The sequence below is a fragment of the Alexandromys fortis genome, unplaced genomic scaffold (genome assembly GCF_014885135.2).
Source record: "Alexandromys fortis isolate MF-2015 unplaced genomic scaffold, M_Fortis_MF-2015_v1.1 scaffold_88, whole genome shotgun sequence".
In the NCBI taxonomy this organism is placed as follows: Eukaryota; Metazoa; Chordata; class Mammalia; order Rodentia; family Cricetidae; genus Alexandromys; species Alexandromys fortis.
In genome coordinates, this window is record NW_026067961.1 from 995,171 (window position 1) to 1,019,185 (window position 24,015).

Below are 24,015 nucleotides of genomic sequence, written 5' to 3' on the forward strand. Positions count from 1 at the left end.
TTTGTGTTTGTGCTCGGAGCTCACGGGAATGTCTGATGGGGCCAGGCAAGCAGGACCCACCCGACTTGAGGAAGAGAGGCCTGCGGGGGGCCAGCTGTCCATTGTCCCTTCTGCCCACTTCTCCCATGGGCCTACGTTCTCTGCCTGCCCTCGTGGCCTAGAGCCAGGATGAGGAGGCAGAAAAGAGATGACTTATGGTCACCAGTTAAATGGTCTGATAGACTGTCTGTCACTTAGACAGAAAGAACCTGGTAACCGTGGAAAGAAGGCTTCCACGAGACAGACATTATGACTGTGCAGGGACCTTAAATAACCTGTCCCTTCCAGTGCCCAGCCCCGTCATCCCCAAGCCCTTCTGGATCTGAGACTTGACAAGCAGATGTGAAGCTGTTAGGGTGCTGCCCACCAGTGAGCATGAGTTGCAAAGATTGAGTGTGGTGTGAGTGGTCCCATCTCAACAGGCCAAAGCACGAAATCTCTATAGCCTCTGCAGAGCTGTCCAATGACTACTCACCATTGTAGCTGGACACAGTGTCCACTCAACTGCCTTCTATGGGTTTCTGTTACAGCCCTGCCGTTGTTTCCCCAGATACCAAATGCCTCTGCCTTATGAGGCTTCCAAGTAGCAGTAGTACAAAGCCCTCCATTCCCTGTTGGCAGTGCCCAGCAAACAGAGCCCATGAGGATGCTTTTGGGCACTCCAACAAGGAGCTGAAGGGCTGACTGGAGCCATGCAGAAGGATCACAGCCCTGTGGCTTGCTGCTGCCTTTGCTAACTCACGGGCAGCTGGGTCCCAGGTTCTGGCATCACTGGACAGCTTGTGCAGGGGCCTAGCACTCAGCAGAGGCAGCTGGCCACGAGTGAGGAGCCTGGTGAGGAGGTCACACCTTCTCTTCCTGTTCACCCATACTCCATTGGTGAGGTCTAGTCTCTCCCAGCATTCCCAGTGCTAGGAGAGCCTGCACCTTTCTCCTCTGCATCCCCACCCACACCTGCCCCACCCCTGTCTTCCTTTGCCTACTCCCACCAGCCCTGTTTCTGTGGTCTGCAAGGAGAAACTGGCCTCTGGGATAAACGTTTAGCAGAGGCATATAGACTAGGACACCTATTTCAACTCGTGATGGGTCCCACGAAATTGTTCCATGAGTTTCTTTAACTCCTCTATTGGATTGGCCCTTGCCTTATCCTCCCATGGTTTCCATGGGACGGACAAGAGAGGCACAGCCTTGTGATCAGTGCCCGGAACACCAAAGCCTTCAGTCTCAGTGGAGCCCGTATAGCCTGGAGTTCAATCAAACTCTGCCTACCAGGTTGAAAGGACCATAGCTCCAGTTCTAAAAAGGACAAGGACAGAGTAAGCTGTGGCCCTGCCTCCAGTGACCACCTGAGGGTGACTGATATGATTAGACACAGGGACCCCAGGTGTCCACTCTCTGAAGACAGATGACAGCTAGGCTGAGTCCGTGATCTCTGCCTTCTCCATGCCTGCAGATGTCAGCCATAGAAACCATGACAGAGAAGCTGGAGAGCTTTGCAGCCATGAAGGCCGACTCAGGCAGCTCCCTGCAGCCCCTGCCTCACCACCCCTTCAACTTCCGGTCCCCACCCCCGACGCTCTCGGATCCCATCCTCAGGAAGGGCAAGGAGAGATACACGTGCAGGTGAGGCTCTGCATGCCCCTTGGAGTCACAGGGAAGCTCGGTGAGGGTATTGGCCCGCTGTCTGCTCCCTGTCACCTGCTACACATAAGAAACATGGGTAGGGCTTCTAAAACCATCTGCTGTGCCGGACCATCTGAGCCTCACCTGGCTGAGCTCAGAAGCCAGAGGAGCACGGCCGGACGGCATTCGCCAGAGCACTAGGAAGGAAGGTGAGCCCAGGGCTGCAGTTTCTGCCGTTGGCCATGGTGTTGGGAAGACATGCTCCTAAGGCTCCCTCATCCCAGCCGCTACGGCCCCCAGACTGAAGAAGTGATGCCCGTCCCTCTGCTCTGTGCTTTGTTGAGATGTCTGGACTAAGTAGGATTCTGGCATGGCAGTTCCTCCCACCAGCCATGAGGCCTCTGAGCTGGGCTCTGCATGAGAAATCTGGAAAAGGGCAGTATGGACCACCCTAATGCCTCTCCCACCTCTTCCCTCTGCCCCAGGTACTGTGGCAAGATCTTCCCCAGATCTGCGAACCTCACAAGACATCTGAGGACACATACTGGGGAGCAGCCATACAGGTAGGAGCTGCCCAGTGTTAGTATGGGGGGGTCCCTGTTTGCTTTCATGCACCCTGCCTCCGAGCAAACACCTACATTCAGATACACCCACAGAGCTGTGGTCACCAGAGGGTCAGTGGGACAGAAACCACAGCGCTCAGTGTGTCTCCCTCAATCTCCCAGCCCACCACCCTCTAGCTCCCTGGAATAGTATAAGGATGAGGCAGGGAGTGCCCAGGAAATTTCTAGAAGGCTCCTTCCATGCTCCCAAAAGAAGATGTAAAAGAACCATTCTCCTCCTGTAGCTAAAGTGTCAACCAGGGCAGACAATCAGAATCAGAGAGAGATGTGACTTGAAGCTAGATTCTCCACAGGTCCTGGGGGACCCTTAGCCAGCCAGCCCCATCCAGTCCTGTCCTTGACATAAACACCATAGCCAGCTCCTCCCCAAGGATGACCTCTTAACAAAAATGGGGTGCCCCTGGTTCCCCGCAGCAGCCCTGAGTGGGAAGCCACGCATGTGTTGCTGAAGTAGAGAGTGGACCACTCTGTATCTCGGGAATCTGAGAGTCGCTGAGTAACAGAGCCGCCTCCCGGTGGATCTTACTATCCCTGCTTCAAAGCTGAGGAGTGTCCGCTTAGAGGCGTCCTGAGATTCTCCAAGGGGTGGAACCGAGGGCCACTTTTGCCTGCTCTTCCAGCCCCAGGTGCCTGTCCTTTGTGCCCTTGAGCTTTTGTTTTGCACCAAGAAGGGCTGAGGATGCCGCTGTTCCTTGCCCCGTGCTCCCAGCCAGGGAGTAGGCCTTTTAAAACAGAACTCAGGCAATTGTCACCCTGAGACAAACAGGGAAACAGCCACTTCTCTGCCAGGACCAGTTTAGCAACACGTTCTGGGGTGTGTCTAGCCAGCCGAGGCTTTGCGAAAGAGTCTAGGTTGGTTTTAGACCAATGGCATTAGATTCCTGCACTGTGCCCATGCGGTGCTTGTCACCAGGGAGTAGCTGTGGGGACTCGGTCTGTGTGCCCTTCCCTGCGGCAGGCATCCCACTTGGGCACGCATGTGTTGTGATCCCCAAGCCCCAGTCGGGTTTACAGAGAATCCCTGGTGGCCATGCGCCCACATCTGTGCTAGCGGAGTGAACGACAGCTCTTTCTAGTTCTGTGTCCCGTGCCTCCCAGCCCTCCGCGACACGTAGCCCCCCCCCCCCCCCCCCCCCCCCCCCCCCCCCCCCCCCCCCCCCCCCCCCCCCCCCCCGCATCCTCGCATTGATTCCTAACTAGCACACACGTGAAGAGAAGGCATGACTGACATTCTACTNGTCTGCTCTCTGAAAATAGTGACTTACAACTTAACAAAGGCGAGCAACAGAAAGATTTATTTGGTCTGGTCCTCGCCCAGAAAACGAGCCCCGTGTTTTTTCTGTAATGAGAGCCGACTCCTGGACAGTGTGTCGTGCTAAGAGCCCCTAGAGGGTAGGGGCCGTGTTTATAGAAGAATTTAATTATCATTGATTTCTTTTGCTCTCTCCAATCTGAGCGTTTCGACTTTGGTAACAATAATTGCTTTGCAAGTTTGTGTTGCAAATCCTGACTTTATCTGGCTCGAGGCAGGCCCTCGCCGAGGGGTTTAAAGCGTGCAGCTTGCCTCTTCATATGGCTGGGGACCTTGGTCTTGCTCTGATAACTGGAGAGAGTTTTAACTTGTTCTAGCCCATCCTAGAAGTCCACTGCACAAGACAAAGGCCTGGAAAGGGCGCTTGACCCACGGGTGACGCTCACCTCACCGTCAGCTCATGTGTGCGTGGTCACTGTGTGTTCACATGTGGGTATAGTCACCCTTCAGAGTCTGGGATCTCCCGGAGAAGATGAAGGTTGCCTTGGGTGATGAGGAAGTCCTCGGAAATACACCCATTTCACACATGTCTCTGTGTCCTGCCACGGGGTGGCCTCTGCTTTCCCCAGGGACAACTTTCCCACATACTCCAGCCAGGAAGCAGACTTTAGCACACAGCTTCTCCTGGCTTTGAAATCTTTGCCTGAAGTTGGAGAAACACACTTAATGATACTCTCATGTCCTAAAACTCCAGTATGCAGACTTTATGGAACTTGGGTTGCAGAGGTGGAAAGATCTGATCTACCGGGGCAGGAGAGAGATGCTCTTGCAAGCATGAGAACAGCACCCACATAGAAGCTGAGCATGGCAGGGTGTCCCTTAGCCTCGCTGCTACCTGGGCAGAGACAGGACGGTCCCTGGAATTTTCTGGCTAGCCAGTCTAGTGAAGTCCAGGTTCAATGAGAGACCCTCAAAAAATACGGTTAAAAAAAAAAAGAATAGAAGACACCCGGTGTCAACCTATGGCCTCCACACATGTGTGCACTCATATGCATATATGCATGCATGCACACACATACACATGAACGTGTATACACACGGATAAGTTTTTAACTAAAATCTTAAACATGGAAAAGCTGAGGAGAAAAGGTCTGTACCCCAGTACACCTCCTTCCAACTTCGATGTAGAGGCTCTCTGGCTGCTGGGCGTAGCCTGCAGCGTACATGGACGCAGACCTTCCTGGACCAACCTGGAACTCCTGGTCAGGCCTGTGACTCCCGCTTCGGGGATGTACACCTCCCAGTGTGCAGCTGTGTTTCCTTCCCAGCTCCTGTTCCGTGTCCTGTGTTAGAAAAACTGGCAGTGTCCGGCGGGGCTGCAGGTGGCTCCTGCAAGCCCTCTTCCTTATTTATTTTTATTCTTAGAACATTTTTTATCTCTTCTTTCCTTTTTCTGGCCTAACTTTTAACGTGATGAAGCCATGATGGCTGGCAGTAGCCCTCCTGTGTCTCAAGGAAGACGCTGGTGCCTGGAGGCCGAGAGGCGTGGCTTCACCCTCTCCTGCCTTGTGCATCCCCGCTTCCCTAAAACTGCCACGGGGCAACAGGCATGGTCACAGCACGGTCCTCCCAGAGCTCTGCGCTGGCCGCCTGTGCCCTCTCATTTCTGTGAGCACAATGGTGTGTTGCTTTATGCAGCTCGGCTGTAAATTTCCCGAGTCGTCTGTCAGCTTATTCACAGTGCAGAGCCCAGCTGCTGGGTGAACTCTGCTCCCTCACGGCCCTGGGCTCTCTACTCCCCTAAATTTCAAGTGGACGTCTCAGCCTGGGCCATTTATTTAGATTAGAACAAGGAGAAGCTACATCCAGAGCACTGCATGCAGACAGAACACACAGCCCAGCCCAGCCCCAGAGCCTCTACCCTCGAGCCTCCCTCCCCTGACACCCCCTCTCCGTCTCTACATCCTCAGCATTCCCATGCTTAGGAGTCTATGCCAGAGCTAGGGGGCGGGTGGTGTGCGAGGGGACCTGTCAAAGAGTCTCTGCGTTTCCTGAGGAACCAAAAAAAAAAAATGAACTTTGTGATATGCTTCAGACAGACAAGCAGACAGGGGCTGCCTGGCTGACCTACCACATCTGCAGAGAACTCTCTTCCTGGTGGAGCGAATTCCCAGTCCCATGGGCAGCCTGGCTTTGGCTTTACTCTGCAGATGCAAATCAAGTTTCCTTTCCTGAGAGGTCACCCCCAGAGAGCAGGAAGACCTGGGCCTGGCTCCATCAAGGTGTCTATGTGTTTCAGGGTGTGGGGGGAGCGCAGGTGAGAGGTGAAATTCCTTCTGAACTGTTGCCTCTGTTGGAGGCTGCAGAGCCTGGAGGACTGATGTCTGTTATTGCTAGGCTAAGAAAACCCGCAGAGATACCTCCAGGGCATACTTTGCAGGCTGCTTCCCAGGCTGTGGGAAGAAATGCTGCGCCCAAGGACGCCCATGTGCCCTAGAGGCTGCTCAGGGCAACCAAAGATAGGAGAGGCTTCAGAGGAAGCTGCTGGCTCTTGAAGAGCCTGGCGAGGCGGCTAAAAGTATAAAAGGAGTGGGGCGGCTGGAGGCTGCAGGTACTGCATCAGTGAGCTGTGAAGAGCAGTACAAGGAACTCAAGGTTGGGGGTGTCAGTTGTGGCCAGGAAGAGCCTGGGCAAGAGGAGGGGCCCCTCTCAGAGCAGCCTCCCTTTCTGTAGGGGCTTCACCTTCCTAGGTTTTATATGGCAGCCAGGGACCAGAGGGCTTGCAGGCCCTGAGAGTCCAAGGGCAAAGTTAGTAACTGCAACCCTTACGGGTTCTGAACTCAGCGGGGACAGAAAACACAGGCAGACACACCCTGTCATAACACATGGTCAGGCCCCCTGGGCAGGGGCCCACGCTACCCACCCAGACCTCCAATCTTCGTCTCTGGGCCTGGCTCCTCCTCTAGTGGACAGCACAAGGCTATAAAAGCAGCTTCTGATACAGCCCCTCCTGGCTGTGTCCCTGGCGTCCTCGGGCATGTCCTCAACCACATGACAAAGGCTCGTGACCAGAGTGTTACTCCAGAGCAGGCCGCCAGACCCAAATCGCAGTGACGGTGGGGCCCGTAGGAATGCAAGGCTGCTGTATTTAGAACTGTCACACATCCCTGTGGGTGAAGAAAAGCCCCCCATCTTTGTCCTCACTGAGGCTGACATCATAGGTTCTGGCTCCACAAAAGAGGGCGGCCTGTCTCATGGTGCCGGCCCTGGAGATCTTCGGTATTGCACTGTCACCTAACAGGACTCATTTCCAAAATGTGAGCATATACAGTCACAGAAACATAGTTTTCAAGTGCTGCGTGCCTCTAAGATCCAGATAAGTACCCAGAAGTCATTGTGATGGCCAGTTTCACAGGTATTTCCGCATATACCTGAGACACACATGCACTTGCACATGTGTGCGCACATACACACATTGCATGCATGCACATACATGCATAAAAAGCACGGCATCAGGATTGCTGCTGTAGGGTCTACCCGTGTGGACAGGCCCTCGGGAAGAAGCTGTCAGCCACCCCACAGCTCAGACATTGCTCCTTTCGGAGGCCGCTCACGTGTTCTGCAGAGCTTGGAAGGCTTCTTCTTACATCACTTGCCACTCTTTGTTCTGGGCTTGGCTTCTTTGTTGTGGGCATTGCTTGGGCCTGTTATAAAACTGGGGGAGAACAGGCCTCTGTTCTCGGCTGTTAGGGCCACTGAGGCCACACCTGGAGGCACACGCACAGCGGACAACCCTCACTGCCGATGGCCGCTAACTGCATCATGATTTCTGATAAAAATGTGTGCTAGCTGCTAGCATTGTTTTTCCAGTTTGAGTGCCTGGTAAACCTAGTGGGGGCGTGACAATAATCTGAGCCCGCAGGAGCTGGTGGTGCCTTGAAGGGCTCAGTATGGCTACCAGCTGGCCTCAGCATCAAAGCCACAAGGCCAAAAGTCCCCATCTAACCTTTAGGGCTACTGAGAGCATTAGAGAGTTACACTGAGTCCCTAAGTGATATGGGGCTTGTCTAAGGTCTTCAGTCAGAGGAGCCAGGGCCAGGCCTTCCTGTGATGGAGAAGATAGAGCCTTCCCATCTCAGGGTAACCTGCCAGCCTGTTTAGCCTCGTTTTCATGTTTCAAGGCTGCCCTCTTGAGGCTGACTGGAGAATGTCATCTCACACTGTGTCCCCCTTGGCTTCTTACTCCTTCCACTAGCTGGGGCAATTTAAACAGAGCTTAGATGTCTCTAGAGCAGCGACCCTAGGATCCATCTGAACTCTCCAGCTGGGTAGTCAGGTGACCTCAGGGGCACCACAATGGCTACCACTGCCGCAGAGACAGAGGTCTGGCCCTGTCCCGCCACACGTGATCTCTCCTCTGAGGCAAGGTGCACCTGTTTTCCAGGTGCAAGTACTGTGACCGGTCGTTCAGCATCTCCTCCAACCTCCAGCGGCACGTGAGGAACATCCACAACAAAGAGAAGCCGTTCAAATGCCACCTGTGCAACCGCTGCTTTGGGCAGCAGACCAACCTGGACCGGCATCTGAAAAAACACGAGCATGAAGGTGCACCAGGTTGGTGGAGGATGGGCAAAACGCGAGTGCAGGCAGGGAAGGGGGTGTGGGCAACTCCACCCCTCAGACTCTCACCCCACGTGCACACTGGCATGGGAGGCTGGAGGTACCCAGAATGCCCCTGACACTCATCCCTTCCACAGTGAGCCAGCACTCTGGGGTTCTCACCAACCACCTGGGCACCAGCGCCTCCTCCCCCACCTCCGAGTCGGACAACCATGCACTTTTAGATGAGAAGGAGGATTCCTACTTCTCCGAGATCCGAAACTTCATCGCCAACAGTGAGATGAACCAGGCCTCTACTCGGATGGACAAACGGTAAGAAAAGCAAGCCAGCGGGGTCTAGACTCACCTGCTCCGATGGTCTTGCTTAGGGTGCATGCATCCCTAACCCCTGGAAGGTGCTAGGCCTCATGTGGAGGAGGCCTCAGGTTTATTGCTAGAAACAAGAAAAGCCCCCCCCCCCCAGTCCCTGTGTGTGTTCCTGCCACAGCATCTCACTAAGAGAGGATGAGGGTAGAGAACACCCTGTGAGATCATGGACGTTTACTCTCAGTGAGACGCCGGCACACAGGCCAAGTGGCAACCCCATCGTGTGTTTCATCCAGGCACTTGTTGCCAGACAGAAATGCTTCCCCCCTGAAAACACACATATGGAGAGAGAGAGAGAGAGAGAGAGAGAGAGAGAGAGAGAGAGAGAGAGAGAGCTCTCAACTTGCAGTGAGGCTGTGTGATAGCCCCATAAAGTAAAAAGATTGTCATTCAGTGATGCATTCAACAGGCCTAAGCCACCAAACACAGCTCAACAAGCCCGCACCCCGCACCCTGCTCCATGACACTCACAAAACACACTGTAGGCTGCTACACAGACCACCTAGCATGGAGCCTAGTCTGTAATAAAGACACGAACAACTCATGTGTCTGACCAAAAACCTACCCGTGCCTAAAAACACTGATGGCACAGTGTGCCATGGAGTGCTGGCTGCTTCCCTCTCTCCTCAGGCTGCCTGGGAGCCCTGCCAAGTGTCTCCTAGGCATACTGTACCTGTGCACAGCATAGCATGGGGAAGGTGGGTCCTTCATGTCATCTTCACACTACTGTAAAATTAGAAACCTTTGTAAGTCAGAGATGATTCGTATACACACACATACACACGCAGACATATTTACCACATGTGGATGTACACACACACATGGACACGGACGTGTGCAAATAGGAGCACATGTGTGTATGTGTGTGTGTGTGCATCCACATATGGTAAATGTGTCTGCGTGTGTATGGATATGGATATATGCACTCAGGTATAAACTTGCACATAAACACACAGAAATTCAGGATTCAGCCAGGCTCTGGAGTTGTTCTTTGAAACCTCAGCATTCAGGCTGCAGTGATTCAGCCAGGCTCTGGAGTTGTTCTTTGAAACCTCAACATTCAGGCTGCAGTGTGTCCTTTACTCGGGAACTCTCCCTTCTGAATGAACACCTCTGTACCCCAGGAAAACAAACTGATCAGAGAAGTCACTGAGAAACAGAAGTTATGTACACCCCAAAAAAACCTCGGCATGGGATCTCCAGTTCTGAAGAGGAGAACCAGAGTCCTGTGGAAATGGGGTACCAGAGGCCCGTGGAAGTGGGGTACCAGAGTCCCGTGGAAGTGGGGTACCAGAGTCCCGTGGAAGTGGGGTACCAAAGGCTCATGGAAGTAGGGTACCTTGCTGTAGCAACATATTCTTGACTGGCCCCCAACAAAAGTGACTAGAAGTCAGGGACATTTGGCACCTTGAAGCCTGTCAAGACTCTTCTGCCTGTTCTGGAGGGCAGGTCAAAGGCAGTGTTTCTTGGGTGGAAAGACATTGGTGACCTGTGTGGAGTCTGCAGAGCAGCTCAGTCACCTATACAACCTAGGCCTGGACACCGCTTTGCAAGTAGACCCCGCTAAGATGCCGTCTTCATCGAAAATAACTGAACACCCCTCTCCCCCAAGACCACGAGAACTGCCTCGGTCAGCCCCCCCCCCCCCCAGAACTGTGTGGGAATTGGGAGAGGAAGAACTGGGAGCTCTCAGTATGGAACCCAAGACTTGTTTGTCTTTTGCTGTGTCCCTGCCCACATGGCCACATTCCCTGGGCACAGAGTACGGTCATTGGTGTGAGCATGAGCCAGACTGGTGATGCTCTTTGAAGGAGATGGATCTGCTCACCCTCGCTTATGAGGAACCGGAGCTCCAAAGTCTTGCCTGGGACCTGGATAGAGGGCTCACCAAGAGCACTGGAGTTTACTTCCTAGCACCAACACCAGCACCCACACCAAGCAGCTCACAATCACCTGTAACTCCAGTTCCTCTTTTGTCATCCTCGGCCACCTACACGCACGTGCACACATCTACACACAGACATGCAGAAAGATGGAATCTTTCTAAAAAAAAAAAAAAAAATTCTTGCCCAAAGGATTAAGGAGATGGCTCAGGTGGTGTGTCAGCAGGAGGGTCTTGGGTTCAAGCCTCAAAAAAGAAAAAGAGTTGGGCAGTGATGGCACACTCCTTTAATCCCAGCACTTGGTAGGCAGAGGCAGGCAGATCTCTGTGAGTTTGAGGCCAGGCTGCCACCCAGTCTATCCAAATAGGTGAGCCCAGGCCAGTAAGAGACTCTCATGGTAGATAGTGGTTGACCTATGGCCTCCATGTATACACATGTGATTGTACTCATGCATACAATGTGTGTGTGTGTGTGTGTGAGAGTGAGTGTGTGTGTGTGTGTGTGTGTGAGTGATCTGCCTAGGCTGCAGAGACCCTGGGGGCCTGTGAGTTAGAGCCTAGACTGTAAGCCAGCCCATCCTGACAGTTATGTTCTGTTAGCAGCAGCAACCTGAACCTCACCCTCGCCCCCCAGGTTCTGCGACCTTAGATCCTCATGCCTGGCTTGGAGTTGCATGCACAGTTGGGTATCACAGAATCCTGGGCAGGATGACATCTAGAAACTTCTACACCAATGTCCTAAGGGTGCCCTTTGTGTAGCACCCAACCCCAGCACCAGTACAGGACCCTCCTCTCCAGGCGGAGTCTTAGCTTCCTTCCTAATACCCACATTTTTCATTGGCCCCCAAATGACCTGGTATCCACCCCTCGGGGACCTGCCCTGTCCCTTTTTTCTCCCCCAGGGTGCCTCCATCTCTTCTGGATTTTCCTAACCCCTCCATCACTCTTGCTCCTTGGTGAGGAAGTGGGCAACCGCCTTTAGACCCGTTACTCCTTCTTTTAGTGACCACAGATGCCAGCTCTTTCTGAAGAACTGGGAAGGTCAAGGGAAGCCACCTTTCACGGTCTACAGTAAGGAAAAAGCCCCTGGACACAGCCAACTTAGTCCCCTGTCATTTCAGGCCTGAGATTCAAGACCTGGACAGCAACCCCCCATGTCCAGGCTCAGCCAGTGCAAAGCCGGAGGACGTAGAGGAGGAGGAAGAGGAGGAGCTGGAGGAAGAGGATGATGACAGCTTAGCCGGGAAGTCACAGGAGGACACAGTGTCCCCCACACCTGAGCCCCAAGGAGTCTATGAGGACGAGGAGGATGAGGAACCACCCAACTCCCTAACCATGGGCTTTGACCATACCCGAAGGTGGGAGAGGCCAAGTGCCAGGGAATAGGCTGGGTGGGAGGACCTGGATACTAGGCCACCGTTCAGGAGACACCTCCTCCATCCTGGTTTACCTCTGTCTAGCAGGTGCTGCTACCACAAGGCTTTGGAGCTAGGGCTGAGGTGATGCTAGCCAGAGTCCAGGGCACTGGGTCTCCGCTCCCTCTTGGGCTTCCAGAAGCTTGGTGCGGGGGAAAGGAAGGGGAGAGTATGCTCTGCTGGCCCTGAGTCAGGAGTCCTCAGCTCTGCTGTGCAGTTGTCCATTATCCCATCCACCTGGGGCAGCAGGGTCCAGCCTTTGCTAGGCTGTGGCCCAGCACCCATGGTTTTAGAAATTGTGCAGGCCACAGCCACGTCCCCATGTCCTAACTGTCCAGTTACTTCAGCAATGGGTGACGCTGCCAGCATTTGAGATGCCCTGGGCTGGCCCTCTGGAGCCAGCATTTCTTCCCCAGTCCCTTGGTCCTGGGGGTGGGTAGGGCAGCCAGGACCCCTCCAAAGCTGCCCAGAGCCTCGGAACAGTAAAGCTTTCTTCCTACCTTTATCCTGAAGACCAGATTGCCTGCTGCCTGTGATGTGTGTGCACTCACTCACCCTTCCTGCTCTCTGTCATCTGCTCTCCCACGTCTGTGTGGCTTCCCATCTGGGTGTCTGTGTGTCGACGTGTCTGTCTCCTTGTGCATGTGGCTCGCGGAAACCTGTGCCATGCATGCAGGCATGGGGACCAGCCATGAGGCACTAGAGAGAGGCCACCAGTGGCCAAAGAGCTGACCCCAGGCCCCTCTCCCCGGTCCTTGGTGCAGGTGTGTTGAGGAGCGAGGAGGCGGTGTGTTAGCTTTGGAGCCGACGCCGACCTTTGGGAAGGGGCTGGATCTCCGCAGAGCAGCTGAGGAAGCATTTGAAGTTAAGGATGTGCTTAATTCCACCTTAGATTCTGAGGCTTTAAAACAAACCCTGTACAGGCAGGCTAAGAACCAGGTAGGTACCCAGCAGAGCCCTCGTCCGTCCTCCCACCTCCTCTTGGCTTAGTAAGCGGCCACCACGCCTCCTTAATCAAGGATGCCTGAGATCTTCTGGCTCTGGCTATCCCAGGCCTAGAAGACAATCAGATCCAGAGCCCCATGCCCACTGCATTGTCTAAAGAGAGCACAATAGCTGTAAGCCCCCAGACCCTGGTAGAGCAGGTGGGCTGGGGGGTGGTCAAAGACAGATAACCATGAGCTAGCTCTTGGGTCATGAGTGAGGGCCGCTTTCCCAATCTCCCCATCCCACCTCCAGTGGGAACAGCTGCCTGGCTCTCCTCCCCTCTGAACCAGGATGAGTGGCTATCACCCATCAGGTGATCACTGCTTCCAAGATGGAGTTAAAACAGAGTACCTGAGGGTACAGGCTTATCCAGGGCACTTCCTGTGTTCACATCTCAGGGACAGTGGTCATGGGACCCTGCACCCCACTATTTGGACATCAAAAGGGGCTTGGCTCTCATTCTACTCTCTGCAGCCTCCCCAGCACCACCTCAAGATTTTCACCCCAATTCGTCTGTGTGTCTGTCTTCGTCTCTTAACTAATTCTGTCTAGCATTTGCTCAAGGATAGAGGGGACCCATGTTGGGCTTCACTAGTACACACCTGTAACTCATAATCTACACCCCACACACCCCTCAGCCCTGGCACCTCCTGCCCGGTCCCATGACGTGAGGCAGAAGGATACCTCCATGATTGTCTGAGACCAGCAAACACAGCCCATTACCTTATAATTGCATCAGCTCTGAGACACTACCATACTTCAGAAAGGAGCCCACCACAATCATTCAGAGTCCCCCAGGGCTCTTGCCAGCTAAGCAAAGACAGTCTCACTGGCACGGAATGAAAAATAACTCCTGCCGAGCCCCAGGATGCTCCCAGAGCAGACACTGATCTTAGGTTTTTGCCAGTCACTAGGCAGAGAAATGGGCTTGGAGGGAGGTGGAGATGCAATCTTAGGGGAGCGCCCCAAGAGTTCAAGAAATCCTAGGGGACACGGAGGCCCATAGAGGGGCTCCTGTGTCCTGGTGTCACCCTGGGCAGGAGAGGTGCCCCCTGCTTTCATAATACTCCTGTCTCTCCCTCCCAAACTGGAGAGTGGGCCTCTCTAGTGCCTTTGTTTTCCTTTTTCCTTCTAGACTGGGTGGGAGCAGGGGTGAAGGCGGGGGTCAGACAGGCAAGGCTCAGGTCTACCTGTCTGGAATGCCCCTCACCTGTTCTCTGTGTGCTATCCTTTCCCCACCAGGCATATGCAATGATGCTGTCCCTCTCTGAGGACACTCCTCTCCACGTCCCCTCCCAGAGCTCACTGGATGCTTGGTTAAACATCACGGGAGCCTCGTCAGAGTCTGGAGCCTTTAACCCCATCAACCACCTCTGAGGTCCTGGAGGCCCCAGGGCCAGAGTCCAAAGCCAGGGTCCCAGCTGTGGGAGATGGAGAAGGGGCCGGGGGAAGCGCCTTGACACCTTCAATTTGCCTCACCTCCGCTTCCAGCCCCACCCACTGTGGCTCAAGTCCAGCTTCTCCAATGAAACTCAGAACCTGAAGGTCCCTCAAGAATCCGTTGACCTTCACCACCTCTCAGAACTGGCCTCAAGGACACGGTCTGCAGTGGTGCAGTGCTCGGTGGCCGCCCAGGAGCTGCTCACGGGAAGCTGTCTATCGGATAACTAGGGGGCAGGGGTGGAATCTCTATCCCAATAGGAGCCAATTGGCCGCATCTGGGCAGCCACATGGTATGAAGGAGGGGAACGGAAACAAGTGGGTATGTGCTACGGAGAGACCTCGCAAATGATTTTTATAATGAAAATTACATGAATAACCCTTTTGGTAATCTTATTGACTATAGAGTCTATTTAAGCATGTGGGTTTTAAAAAAATAGACAGTATTTTTTAAAAAATCAAAAATGACTTGCAAAATGTTTTTTAAAAGTAATTTTGCATTGCTTTGAAATTTCAGCTTATTGGCAAACCCACACCTGCCAGGACATCGAGCACTGCTCGGGTGTGCCCTTTATAATGTAGATAATGGAGAATTTTCTATACCCGACCCTGTTTGTACAAGCCAAGGTGATTCTGGGTGTCCCCAACGCAGGATAAAGGGCATGGAGGCATCTGAATAGCATGCTGACTACACAGGAATTCCTGGTCATGGTGCCTGCCTGCAGGCTTGTGGAGGCCAAGTCAGGGAGGTTGTCTTGCCCCATGCGGCCTGCAGAGGAATCCACTGGTCCCCACCCAAGACCCCCCAATTGTATGGGGAGGTCGGGAGCTGGTGGCTGAGGTCTTCCATGCTGGACACCTAATGGTTTCTCCCCTCCAGCAGCCCCAGCGCTGGCCCTGACTGCCGCTCTTCTGAAGCCGGGGCTCTGGGCCATATCTAGGCCTTCAGCCTTCTACTCTTCCCAACCCTGGCGGTCTGATGTCCTCCCTGTGGCCACTGAGCGTGGGGAACCTACCCGCCTGCTCCACCACGCCAGGACGCCTAGCACTACCTGTGCCTAAGACTCCAGATCAACCGCATAGCAGCCACTTCTGCTCTTTGTGTGGGTTCCTGGTGAGAGGTGGTCAGGAACAAGAGGAGGATCCAGGGGACCTGCCACGCACAGAGCAGAGACAGCACAGCCCCTGGGACCAGATGCCTCGCTCCCTTGGGACAGTCATGATTGTCTAATTCTCTGCTTGAATGGGCTTTAAGTTATTCCCATAGGGGCCAACTTCAAATAATTTCTTTCTCTGATGGAATTTACCTTAATCTGTATATAACTTGTAATTTTTTTTTCTAATTCATTTCTTTCCTTATTTTATTTCTTCCTTAACAGTATTTTTGGCATTGGACAACTTATTCTGAAGAATCATGTCAATCTAAGTATGTAGTGAAGGACCAAAACCGTGTGATAAGGTTGCGTGCTGTGTGATCGGTAACCAGGGAGTGGGGCAGTTGTTAATGTGCCAAATACCCTGTGTCCCTCCCTTGAGGTCACTGCTGCCCATTTACCAGACAATCATATAATTTTGTTAAATTTGAGTTTTTAAAACAAGTGTTCTATTTATTTTATTATTTTGAAGAAAGAACAAAAAAAATTGAGTATCCCAACAAGAAAAGAAGGGGGAAAACCCTTCCTGAATTGCCCTTTTAAAAAAAGAGAGAGAGGTAGTGTCAGTGTCAACAGCCGTGTGCAAGCGTGTCACACACAGGCGTGCCAGTGTCAGCAGCCGTGTGCAAGCGTGTCACACACAGGCGTGCCAGTGTCAGCAGCCGTGTGCAAGCGTGTCACACAAGCCTGTCACACACGGGCCATGCCAGTGGTTCTCTCTGAGAGCAGCATGAACATCAAGCAGGTGTGTTCCGTGAATGTGGTGGCTGTTCTGGGGCCAAGACAATCATCTCTGCTGATGCTGAGTGGTCCAGGCTGTGCTGGAGACTCGAGGGGGACATCCCTGGAGACACCACGACCCTGCAGGTTCCAGCGAATCCCAGTGACGTAAGACAGAACAGTCCAGCATGCACGCCCAGAAGCACATTCACATGTGCAGAGCAGAGCAGCAGGGACCCTCTTCTGAGGAACGTGCCATGATCAGGCTGTAGGGATTTGTGGGCCCAGCCGCTCACACTTCTCACAGGTTCACGACATCCTCTCAGTGAAGGTCTAGGCCTCGGCTTAGGAGTTCCCGTTTCCTCCACATGGAAGCTAGACGGGACCCCTGAATAAGTTCAACCTCAGACATACGTGTCCCACTTTTGTAAACCCCGAATTATATGCTTTCTTCTGAGAAAGAGTAAGACGTGTGCTTTTTCTTTTTTCCGCGATGTGACTTTTTATCTCCAAAGTGGGGCGTCTGTCTGGATAGAGACGTCTGTGACCCTTTTTTTCCAGCAGCAGAGCAGCTAAAGGCTCTCCTTTTCGTCCTTTTTGGCGCTCCCGACCCCTGTCCTCCTCTTGTAACCACTCTTTCCTTCTCGAGAGTCCCAGTTGTGCTGCCGTGTGCTTTGCCTGCCCGTCCCTGCCCCCAAGAGCATCCATGGCAAAGCCCAGATTCTCCTGAGCAGTCAACTCTTGGGCCCAGCACTTGCCCCCCTGACAAAGACAGCACTGACCCTAGATTTATCTGTCTCCACACTGCATGGCCCCCAGACAGTGAGCTCTGCCTACCTGACATCTTTGCACTCTTGTGGTGCCCAGCTGACTCAAGCCAAGTGTCAGGCACAGAAGATTCTCTCAGGGTCATGGAGCTGGACCAGATGTGAGTTCCAGGATCCTGACTACCGGGGACCCAAACCATGCCTGTTGCCGTGCGCATGGAATGGCCAGACAAGTGTCCAGCCAGGATTGTTTCCCTGATGTCCTTCCAATTGTTGGTACTTGCCTGCCAAAATAGATATTCAAGAGGAGGCCTCCTAGTCTGTATTCCCTCCAGCCCCGGACAAGGTCCCATTCTTCCCCTGTGACAGCCGCCTTTCCTAGGAAGAGCAGGCAGGAAAGATGGGGCTTCACCATCCTGCAGGCAAGGTGGATCCTGAATGCAGGAGACAACCCAGGGCATCCCTGTGCCAAACCAGCAGTGGGTAAGCACGACATGGCTGAGCCTGCCCAGCCTGAGAGGAGCCCCACTTTCTAAGACCAGGAGAGCAGGTGATCCCCAGACCCTGACTGACCTAACCCCTCTGCCTCTCAGAGCTCAGACCCACAGGGCCGTTGGCTTCCTCCACCTCCTCTGCTTCCCCAGTGAGTGTGTATGAAGCCCTGGCTCAAATACATACCACGTGTTTTAGACTCGAAGCGCAAGCACTGGATCATGGTCCCTATCCCGCCCCGTCTCCCTGCCCAAGTGACTGAAACCTACTGAACTTTCACTGTGCTGTTCCAGGTAGGGAAGAGGAGGCCCCTGTGCTGCTGCTGGGACAGGAGGGTGGGGAGCCTGTGATGGACGGCACCCCCTCTCGCCAGTGGACGCTGGGACACTCCTGTCCACAGAGACCAGCCGGGTATCCAAAGCCATGAAAATTGTCTCTGTAGCCCTTGAGCGATAACTGTGACAAGACGTTCTCGTGTGATTCCCAGAGAAGTTCCTCTCTCGCCATTCCCGTCACGTGTTTGTTTAATCCCTCTCTGTCACCAGTTCAAACCACCACTCCCAGGAGGGAAAAGGTTGAGTCCAGAAAGGCAGCTCGAATTTCTAGTTGTGTGATTCACTTGCAAAGCGGAGGAAGCTGGGGGTTTTCTTCCCTGCCTCCTGTAGCACCCGCTACTCTCTCCAACATGGGGGACGTGGGGCCCTGGTGTCAGAATACTTAACTTAAAGCCTGTGCGTGCGAGTGTGTGTGCATATGTGGTGTGTGTGTGTGTATACGTGCGTGTGGGTGGTTTGTATGGATTTTGAACCAATAGTATATAAATATAAATATATATATATCCCTGACACCTGTGAGAATCTCGAGACTGTACGAGTGTTGCCATTGTCACATTCAGATCTGACTCAATTTGTTTCTGTTTCTGTTTTGTTTTGTTTTTCCTTTTAGAACTATATAGTGTTGAGAAAGAAATCAAATGTAAATGTCTGGTTTTCATATAATGTTAAAGAATTAAAAACCATGGAGGAGGAGGCTGGGGCCTGTCCTCGTCGCCTTCCTTTGTAAATTGCTGTTGTGTTGATAAGCTGTGCATGGCTCGTGTTTAGCGGTCATTATTGTGTCTGTTTGTGAGATTTTTATTACGAGGAAAATCCCGTAGATGCACTTACTGAATATGTGGTTAGGGTCTGAGTCAAGGCCAGGAGGCCCAAAACGCCCATGAAAAACGGACCGCCGTTCCTGATGACTATGGAGATCGCCGTGGGAGAATCATGCGTTAAGGAGACGCGACGTAGAGAATAGTCGAAAGTGATTTTTGCAGATCTCATTCTGAGGCTTGTGGCAAAGATAAATGTACTTGTGTAGAGATTTCTGTAAGGTAAAAGCCAGGAGAGGCTGGCTTTAAGGTCAATGCTGTAGAATAGGATGACTGGATACCAAATGTAATCTTTCCAATGCTACAATGAATTTATACATGAGATTGATATGCAATAAATCTGTGTGTTTTTCTAAGTCTCGTTGAAAGCTTCATTAAGAGAAAACCTGGTCTCTGGAGTGGGATAGGAGGAGTGCCCTCCCCCAAGTCTAGACTGACTGGGTCTGGGTTCTAGACCAAAATATTACCCCAATCCGCCGCTGGACACAAGGCAGCTCTCTCGACTCCTTTCAACAGCTTAGAAGTACTTGTAGATGATCAGGCCACAAGACACCAAGCACATCCTGACTCCAACAGCCTCCTTGCTCTGGGAGAGGGTCTTCAATGCAGCGGTTGGTGGCTGGATGGTAAATGATGGTGGCTGGTGAGAATGAATAAATCCGTGGATGGAGGAGTGAATAAATGATCCTGGATAGAGGAGTGGACAGACGGTGGATGGAGGAATTCATGGAAGGTAGGTGGGTAGGTGAATAGATGTTGGATGCAGGAATTGAATGGGCAGGTGGGTGGAGAAGTGGGTGAATGATGGATGGAGGAGCGGAATGAGCGGGTGGATGGATAGGTGGATGAAGGGTGGGCGGAGGATTTGCTCTTTGAACCATCACTGATCCTGGGACTTCTGGACCTCCAAAAGCTCTCCCAGGGCCAGGACAAGCTCCAATGAACGTCATCAGAAGTAAGATTCTGAGGCTCCCTAATCCACAATTCCTGTAGCTGCCAGAAGAGAAGAAATGGAAGTTGATCTTGGCATGAGATCTCAGGCCCAGATCTGGGGTGCCGAACCCTTGTATTTTCTTAATGCCATCAGGTCGAGCGTGAGGGTGGGGGCATGCAGCGCTAAATGTTTCAGGTTGTTTTCCTTCCCACTGTGATTGACGAAGTGCCAGTGAGATCTTAAGCCTGGACGGTCAGCTTTGGGGCTTGCCCAGGAGTCTGAGGCCCAGGGTGACTTGAAAGGTTCTGCTTTGGGAAATATATTTCCATCCTCTGCCCTCACTGAAGGCCACATTCCCAAAAGTGGTTCTCCCAAATGACATGACAGTGACCCATAGAGCCCCCATAATGGTGCTTCCCAGAGCTCACCACACTGGGGCTCCAGTGGAATGAAAACTGTCCCGTTTTGTCCAACCTGGCAGCCTTGCTCCTCATTAGCCCGGGAGAGAGAGGAAAACTCGGTGGAATCGGAGAGGGGCCGATAATGGCTGTATTGTTGAGAGAACCCCAGAGGGAAAGGGAACAGCGGCTGACAGGAGATTGCTGACAAGTGGACTTTGTCTTCTAGCAGCCCGGTCCCCACATAAAAGACTGAGGAAAAAGGCCCCATTTTGGAAATGGGGGGATGGGTGTATTAAGAGAAGGAAAAAAAAGTGTCAAAGAAGAATCTGTTTTCTGGGAAGAGAGGGGCTTTTCATTGCCATTCAGCTTTCCTCTGGGCTAAGGAGCTGCTGGCCATTTGCAGGGAAACTATTTTAGGGAGCCCTCAACCTTATTCCTCATGCAGAAAAAGTCTTCTGCAGCACAAGCTGTGTCATGCGGTACAACAGCCATGACCGGGGCTGTGTGTTTTCTGCAGTCAAGAAATGTCTGCTGTGTGGGTTGCCCAAGGGACTCTGGGACATGAGGGGTCTCCAGCCATGAGCCGAGACTGCAGCCCTGCTGGAGAAAAGCACATGTCTCCCTGCCAGGGTAGACAAGGCCATTCCACAACTCCATCCACTCCAAAGGCAACGTGTGGAGGAGAAAGTGTGGTGGGGTCTAGAACCAGATTCCACAAGATGGAGCCCCCATGGCCTATCAGAGGGAGTAGACACTAGGGGGATTTTTTTTTTTTTTTTTTTGCTCCTGAATTCCTAACCCCATCAGGAACACAGGAGGTAATAGAAAAGCGGAGAGGTGGCTGAGTGGGATCAAGGATCAGGCTTAACAATGTGGTGCAATGCGAATCTATCAGTTAAAGCCCTGCAGGGCAGTGTGCAGGGTGTGCACTGCCCCAAGCTCTGAAGCACAGTGTGCCAGGTGTAGACCACCAAAAGCTCTGCAGTGCAGTGTGCCGGGTAGGCATGAAACTAAGCTCTGCAGCACAGTGTGCAGGGTGTGCACGACCCCAAGCTCTGCAGCACAGTGTGCAGGGTGTGCACGACCCCCAAGCTCCGCAGTGCTATGAACAAACTTAGTCCCTTTGCAAGAGCAACAAGTGCTTTTAACCACTGAGCCATCTCTCCAGCCCCTATACATAATATTTTTAGAGCCATTTTAGGCTTATAAGGAACTTCTCAGAAATAACAGATGTTTAGTTCATACCCACAGTTCCCCAGGATGGATATAGGCCCTACTATTGTGTGATATTTTGTGTTCTGACAAATAAATCTTGCCTGGAGATGAGAGAGCAGAGCTAGACACTAGTTAACCATAGAAGCTGGGTGGTGGCAGTGCATGTCTTTATTCCCAGCACTCAGGAGGCAGAGGCAGAGGCAGGCAGATCTGTGTGAGTTCAAGGCCAGCCTGGTCTACAAAGCGAGTTCCGGGATAGCCAAGGCTACACAGAGAAACCCTGTCTTGAAAAACAAAACAAAACAAAAGATTCCTCTGTGTTTTCTTGTAGCATTGCAGTTCCTATATTTTGAGCACTGAATGATATCCCAAACTGGAATATGCCACTGTTTACTCAGTCACCCAGCTGTTGAAGGATATCTTGGCTGCTTCCCACTTGAGCAATTACAAATAAGGATACTACAAACATCTGAGAATGGGGTTTTGTATGGGTCGAAGTTTCCAGCTCCTTTGGGCAAATAACGAGGATCATGACTACTAGATCACACAGTGAGTGCATGTTTCCCATTATGGCTGCATAGCTTGGCTTTTATCTGCAGTGCAAGAGGCCCTATAGCCCCACACCCTTGCCAACATTTAGTTTTGTCGGTGCTCCAACTTTGGCCATTGGACAGTGTACAAAGCTATCTCCCTGTTGATTTGACTTGTATTTTCCTCTTCACGAGTCTTTCCCATATGCATTCACCATGTGTGTGTGCTCTGAAAAGTCTGTGTAAGCAAAGGCTGCACTTTCCTTTCCCCGCCACCCAGATCCGAATAATCACACAGAAATATATTAATTAAAACTCTGTTTGGCCAATGGCTTAAGCTTATTCCTAGCTAGCTCTTACATCTTAAATTAACCCATTTCTTTTAATCAGTGTATCACCACATGGCTGTGGCCTATGGATAAGGTTCAGCAGCTACATGACATCTCCTTGACTCTGCCTACTCTTTCTCTAGATCTCTGTTCAGATTTCCCGCCTGGCTTTACTCTGCTAAGCCATTGACAAAAAGAGCTTTATTAATTAACCAATAAAAGCAACACATATACAGAAGGGCATCTCACATCAGTCTTGTTTGTGGCTTGGACCATATTTCAACTGGCCAAGTCCCTTTCTTGTAGAATGACATTTCTTTTGTATGTTATGGGGGTTCTAAATGAGATTGTCCCCCACAGACTTAGATGTGTGAATGCTTCGTCCCCAGTAGGTGGTGCTGTCTGGGAGGTTTAGAAGGTGTGAATGTTAGAAGTGTGTCTCTGAGGCAGGCTTTGAGGCTTCAAAGCCATGTGCCTTTCTCAGCCTGTCCTCTCTGCTTCTCGTTTGGGGGTCAGGATGGGAGCTCCTGGCTGTTTCCACCATGATCTCCTGCCATGATGGACTCCGTCCCTCTGAAGCAACAAGCCCATATAAACCCTTTCTTCTCTAAGTCGTCTTGGTCATTGTGTTTTATCCCAGCAACAGAAAAAGTAACTAATACATAAATCATCTGGTCATTGTCCTTTTGTATATTTAGACGCTGAAGAAAACAGGGACATCCACACAAAAGGACACTGCTCAGTGGCCAGGGGACAAGGCCGGTTGTGAGTCACCACAATGTGACTGAGTCTCACCCAAGGAGGGGTGAGGGGGACATAGCTTTATTGTTAGTTTTATCTGAAGTCCTGGCTGGAGTAGTCTGTGAGGCGGGACCGTCTCAGCTGACCACCTTGAAATTGTCCCGAGCGGTTTTGCAGTCCAAAGCTGATATCTGGGTGGTGTCTGTCAGCTTAGCGGTGTTATCACAATCCAGGTGGAATCATTATTGTGGGGTCCCATCCACTTTTTGGAGACTTCAAATGTCATTGTTAAGAATGGTCACCATTCACTACAGAAAACTCAAATATTTTAAATGTTATATGCAGCAGATCTCGGAGAAGTTAAAGGCCTACAATCCATCAGAAACACCTGTGGGACACAAACTTAATTCCTAGTTACCTTATTCAGACTCAAGCTTGAAGTCATGTACAGGAAGGCAACCTAGATAAAACCTAGAATTAGTTAGCACTCTATATGACCACTAATATGTTGGCAGAAAGTGCATATATATGCATATACATAATTTTAGATCATATTTATACCATAAGTTTTAAAGAGTCAAAATAAATCCAAAGGATTATGAGATTAGTGCAATAAGATAGTACTTTAATTTTGGTTCTTCTTCTGTACCATACCAGGCGGCTCTTCTGACACGAGACAGAGATTGTAGACTTTCTTGGCTTTCACAGGTGTTGAGGGCCGTGCTGACAGGCTCCTGATTGCCTGTAGTTCCACCTGGCCCTCAAAGGCCTCTTTACTCTTAGTGTGAGGTGGAGCAACCATCCCCACCAGGGTAGCTTTGCTTTGCCCAGGAAGGGGCTGCTTTGATTGCGTTGCTGCTGGTCAGCATGTTCCCTTCCCTTCAGGCAGTTAGAGTCAGGTGTCCCCCCATCTATGAGGATTCAGGGTAAGGCCTGGCCCACAGGCCTTGCTGTTGGGTGCCCAGCAAGGATGGTGGCTACCGATGGGCACTGACCAAAAGCTGTGAAGAATGGAAGGCCAGGATCCACATCTTCTCCCCAACCAGGAATCTTGGGGGCAAAGAGGCCCTCGAGACAGGCCGTAAAAGTGGTCCAGCCACATCTCACCATCTATACACAAGTTCTGGGCAGGCTTTGACCCAGCACCCCTCCTGGGAGTGAAGGTAGGTAAAGATAGCCGAGTCTTCCACCAGCTACTTGTCTTAGAGCTGGATGAGAGGACAAAGGTAAGGGACTAGGAGTTAGGCGGAGCCGTGACAGACAGACAGGGATGGACATCAGAGACACATAATTTCTGGCTTCTTCCTTGCCCTCCTGACCCGAGACAAAGGC

At 52.0% G+C, this 24,015-nt stretch overlaps 1 protein-coding gene across 5 annotated transcripts in view; it reads left to right on the forward strand.

Annotated features, from left to right (window-relative positions):
* Positions 1 to 18,883, forward strand: part of Prdm16 (PR/SET domain 16) — a 313,539-nt gene extending 294,656 nt beyond the window's left edge. For 4 of the 5 annotated variants that reach the window (XM_050153399.1, XM_050153400.1, XM_050153401.1 and 1 more), the window contains exons 11-17: positions 1,493 to 1,662; positions 2,148 to 2,225; positions 7,982 to 8,151; positions 8,295 to 8,469; positions 11,527 to 11,763; positions 12,585 to 12,759; positions 14,050 to 18,883. In XM_050153399.1, the coding sequence (XP_050009356.1) occupies positions 1,493 to 1,662; positions 2,148 to 2,225; positions 7,982 to 8,151; positions 8,295 to 8,469; positions 11,527 to 11,763; positions 12,585 to 12,759; positions 14,050 to 14,184 (1,140 nt within the window). In that variant the 3' untranslated portion in view covers positions 14,185 to 18,883. The remainder of the gene's footprint in view (positions 1 to 1,492; positions 1,663 to 2,147; positions 2,226 to 7,981; positions 8,152 to 8,294; positions 8,470 to 11,526; positions 11,764 to 12,584; positions 12,760 to 14,049) is intronic. The other variant, XM_050153403.1, reaches the window with a different exon arrangement.
* Positions 18,884 to 24,015: the final 5,132 nt, after the last annotated feature.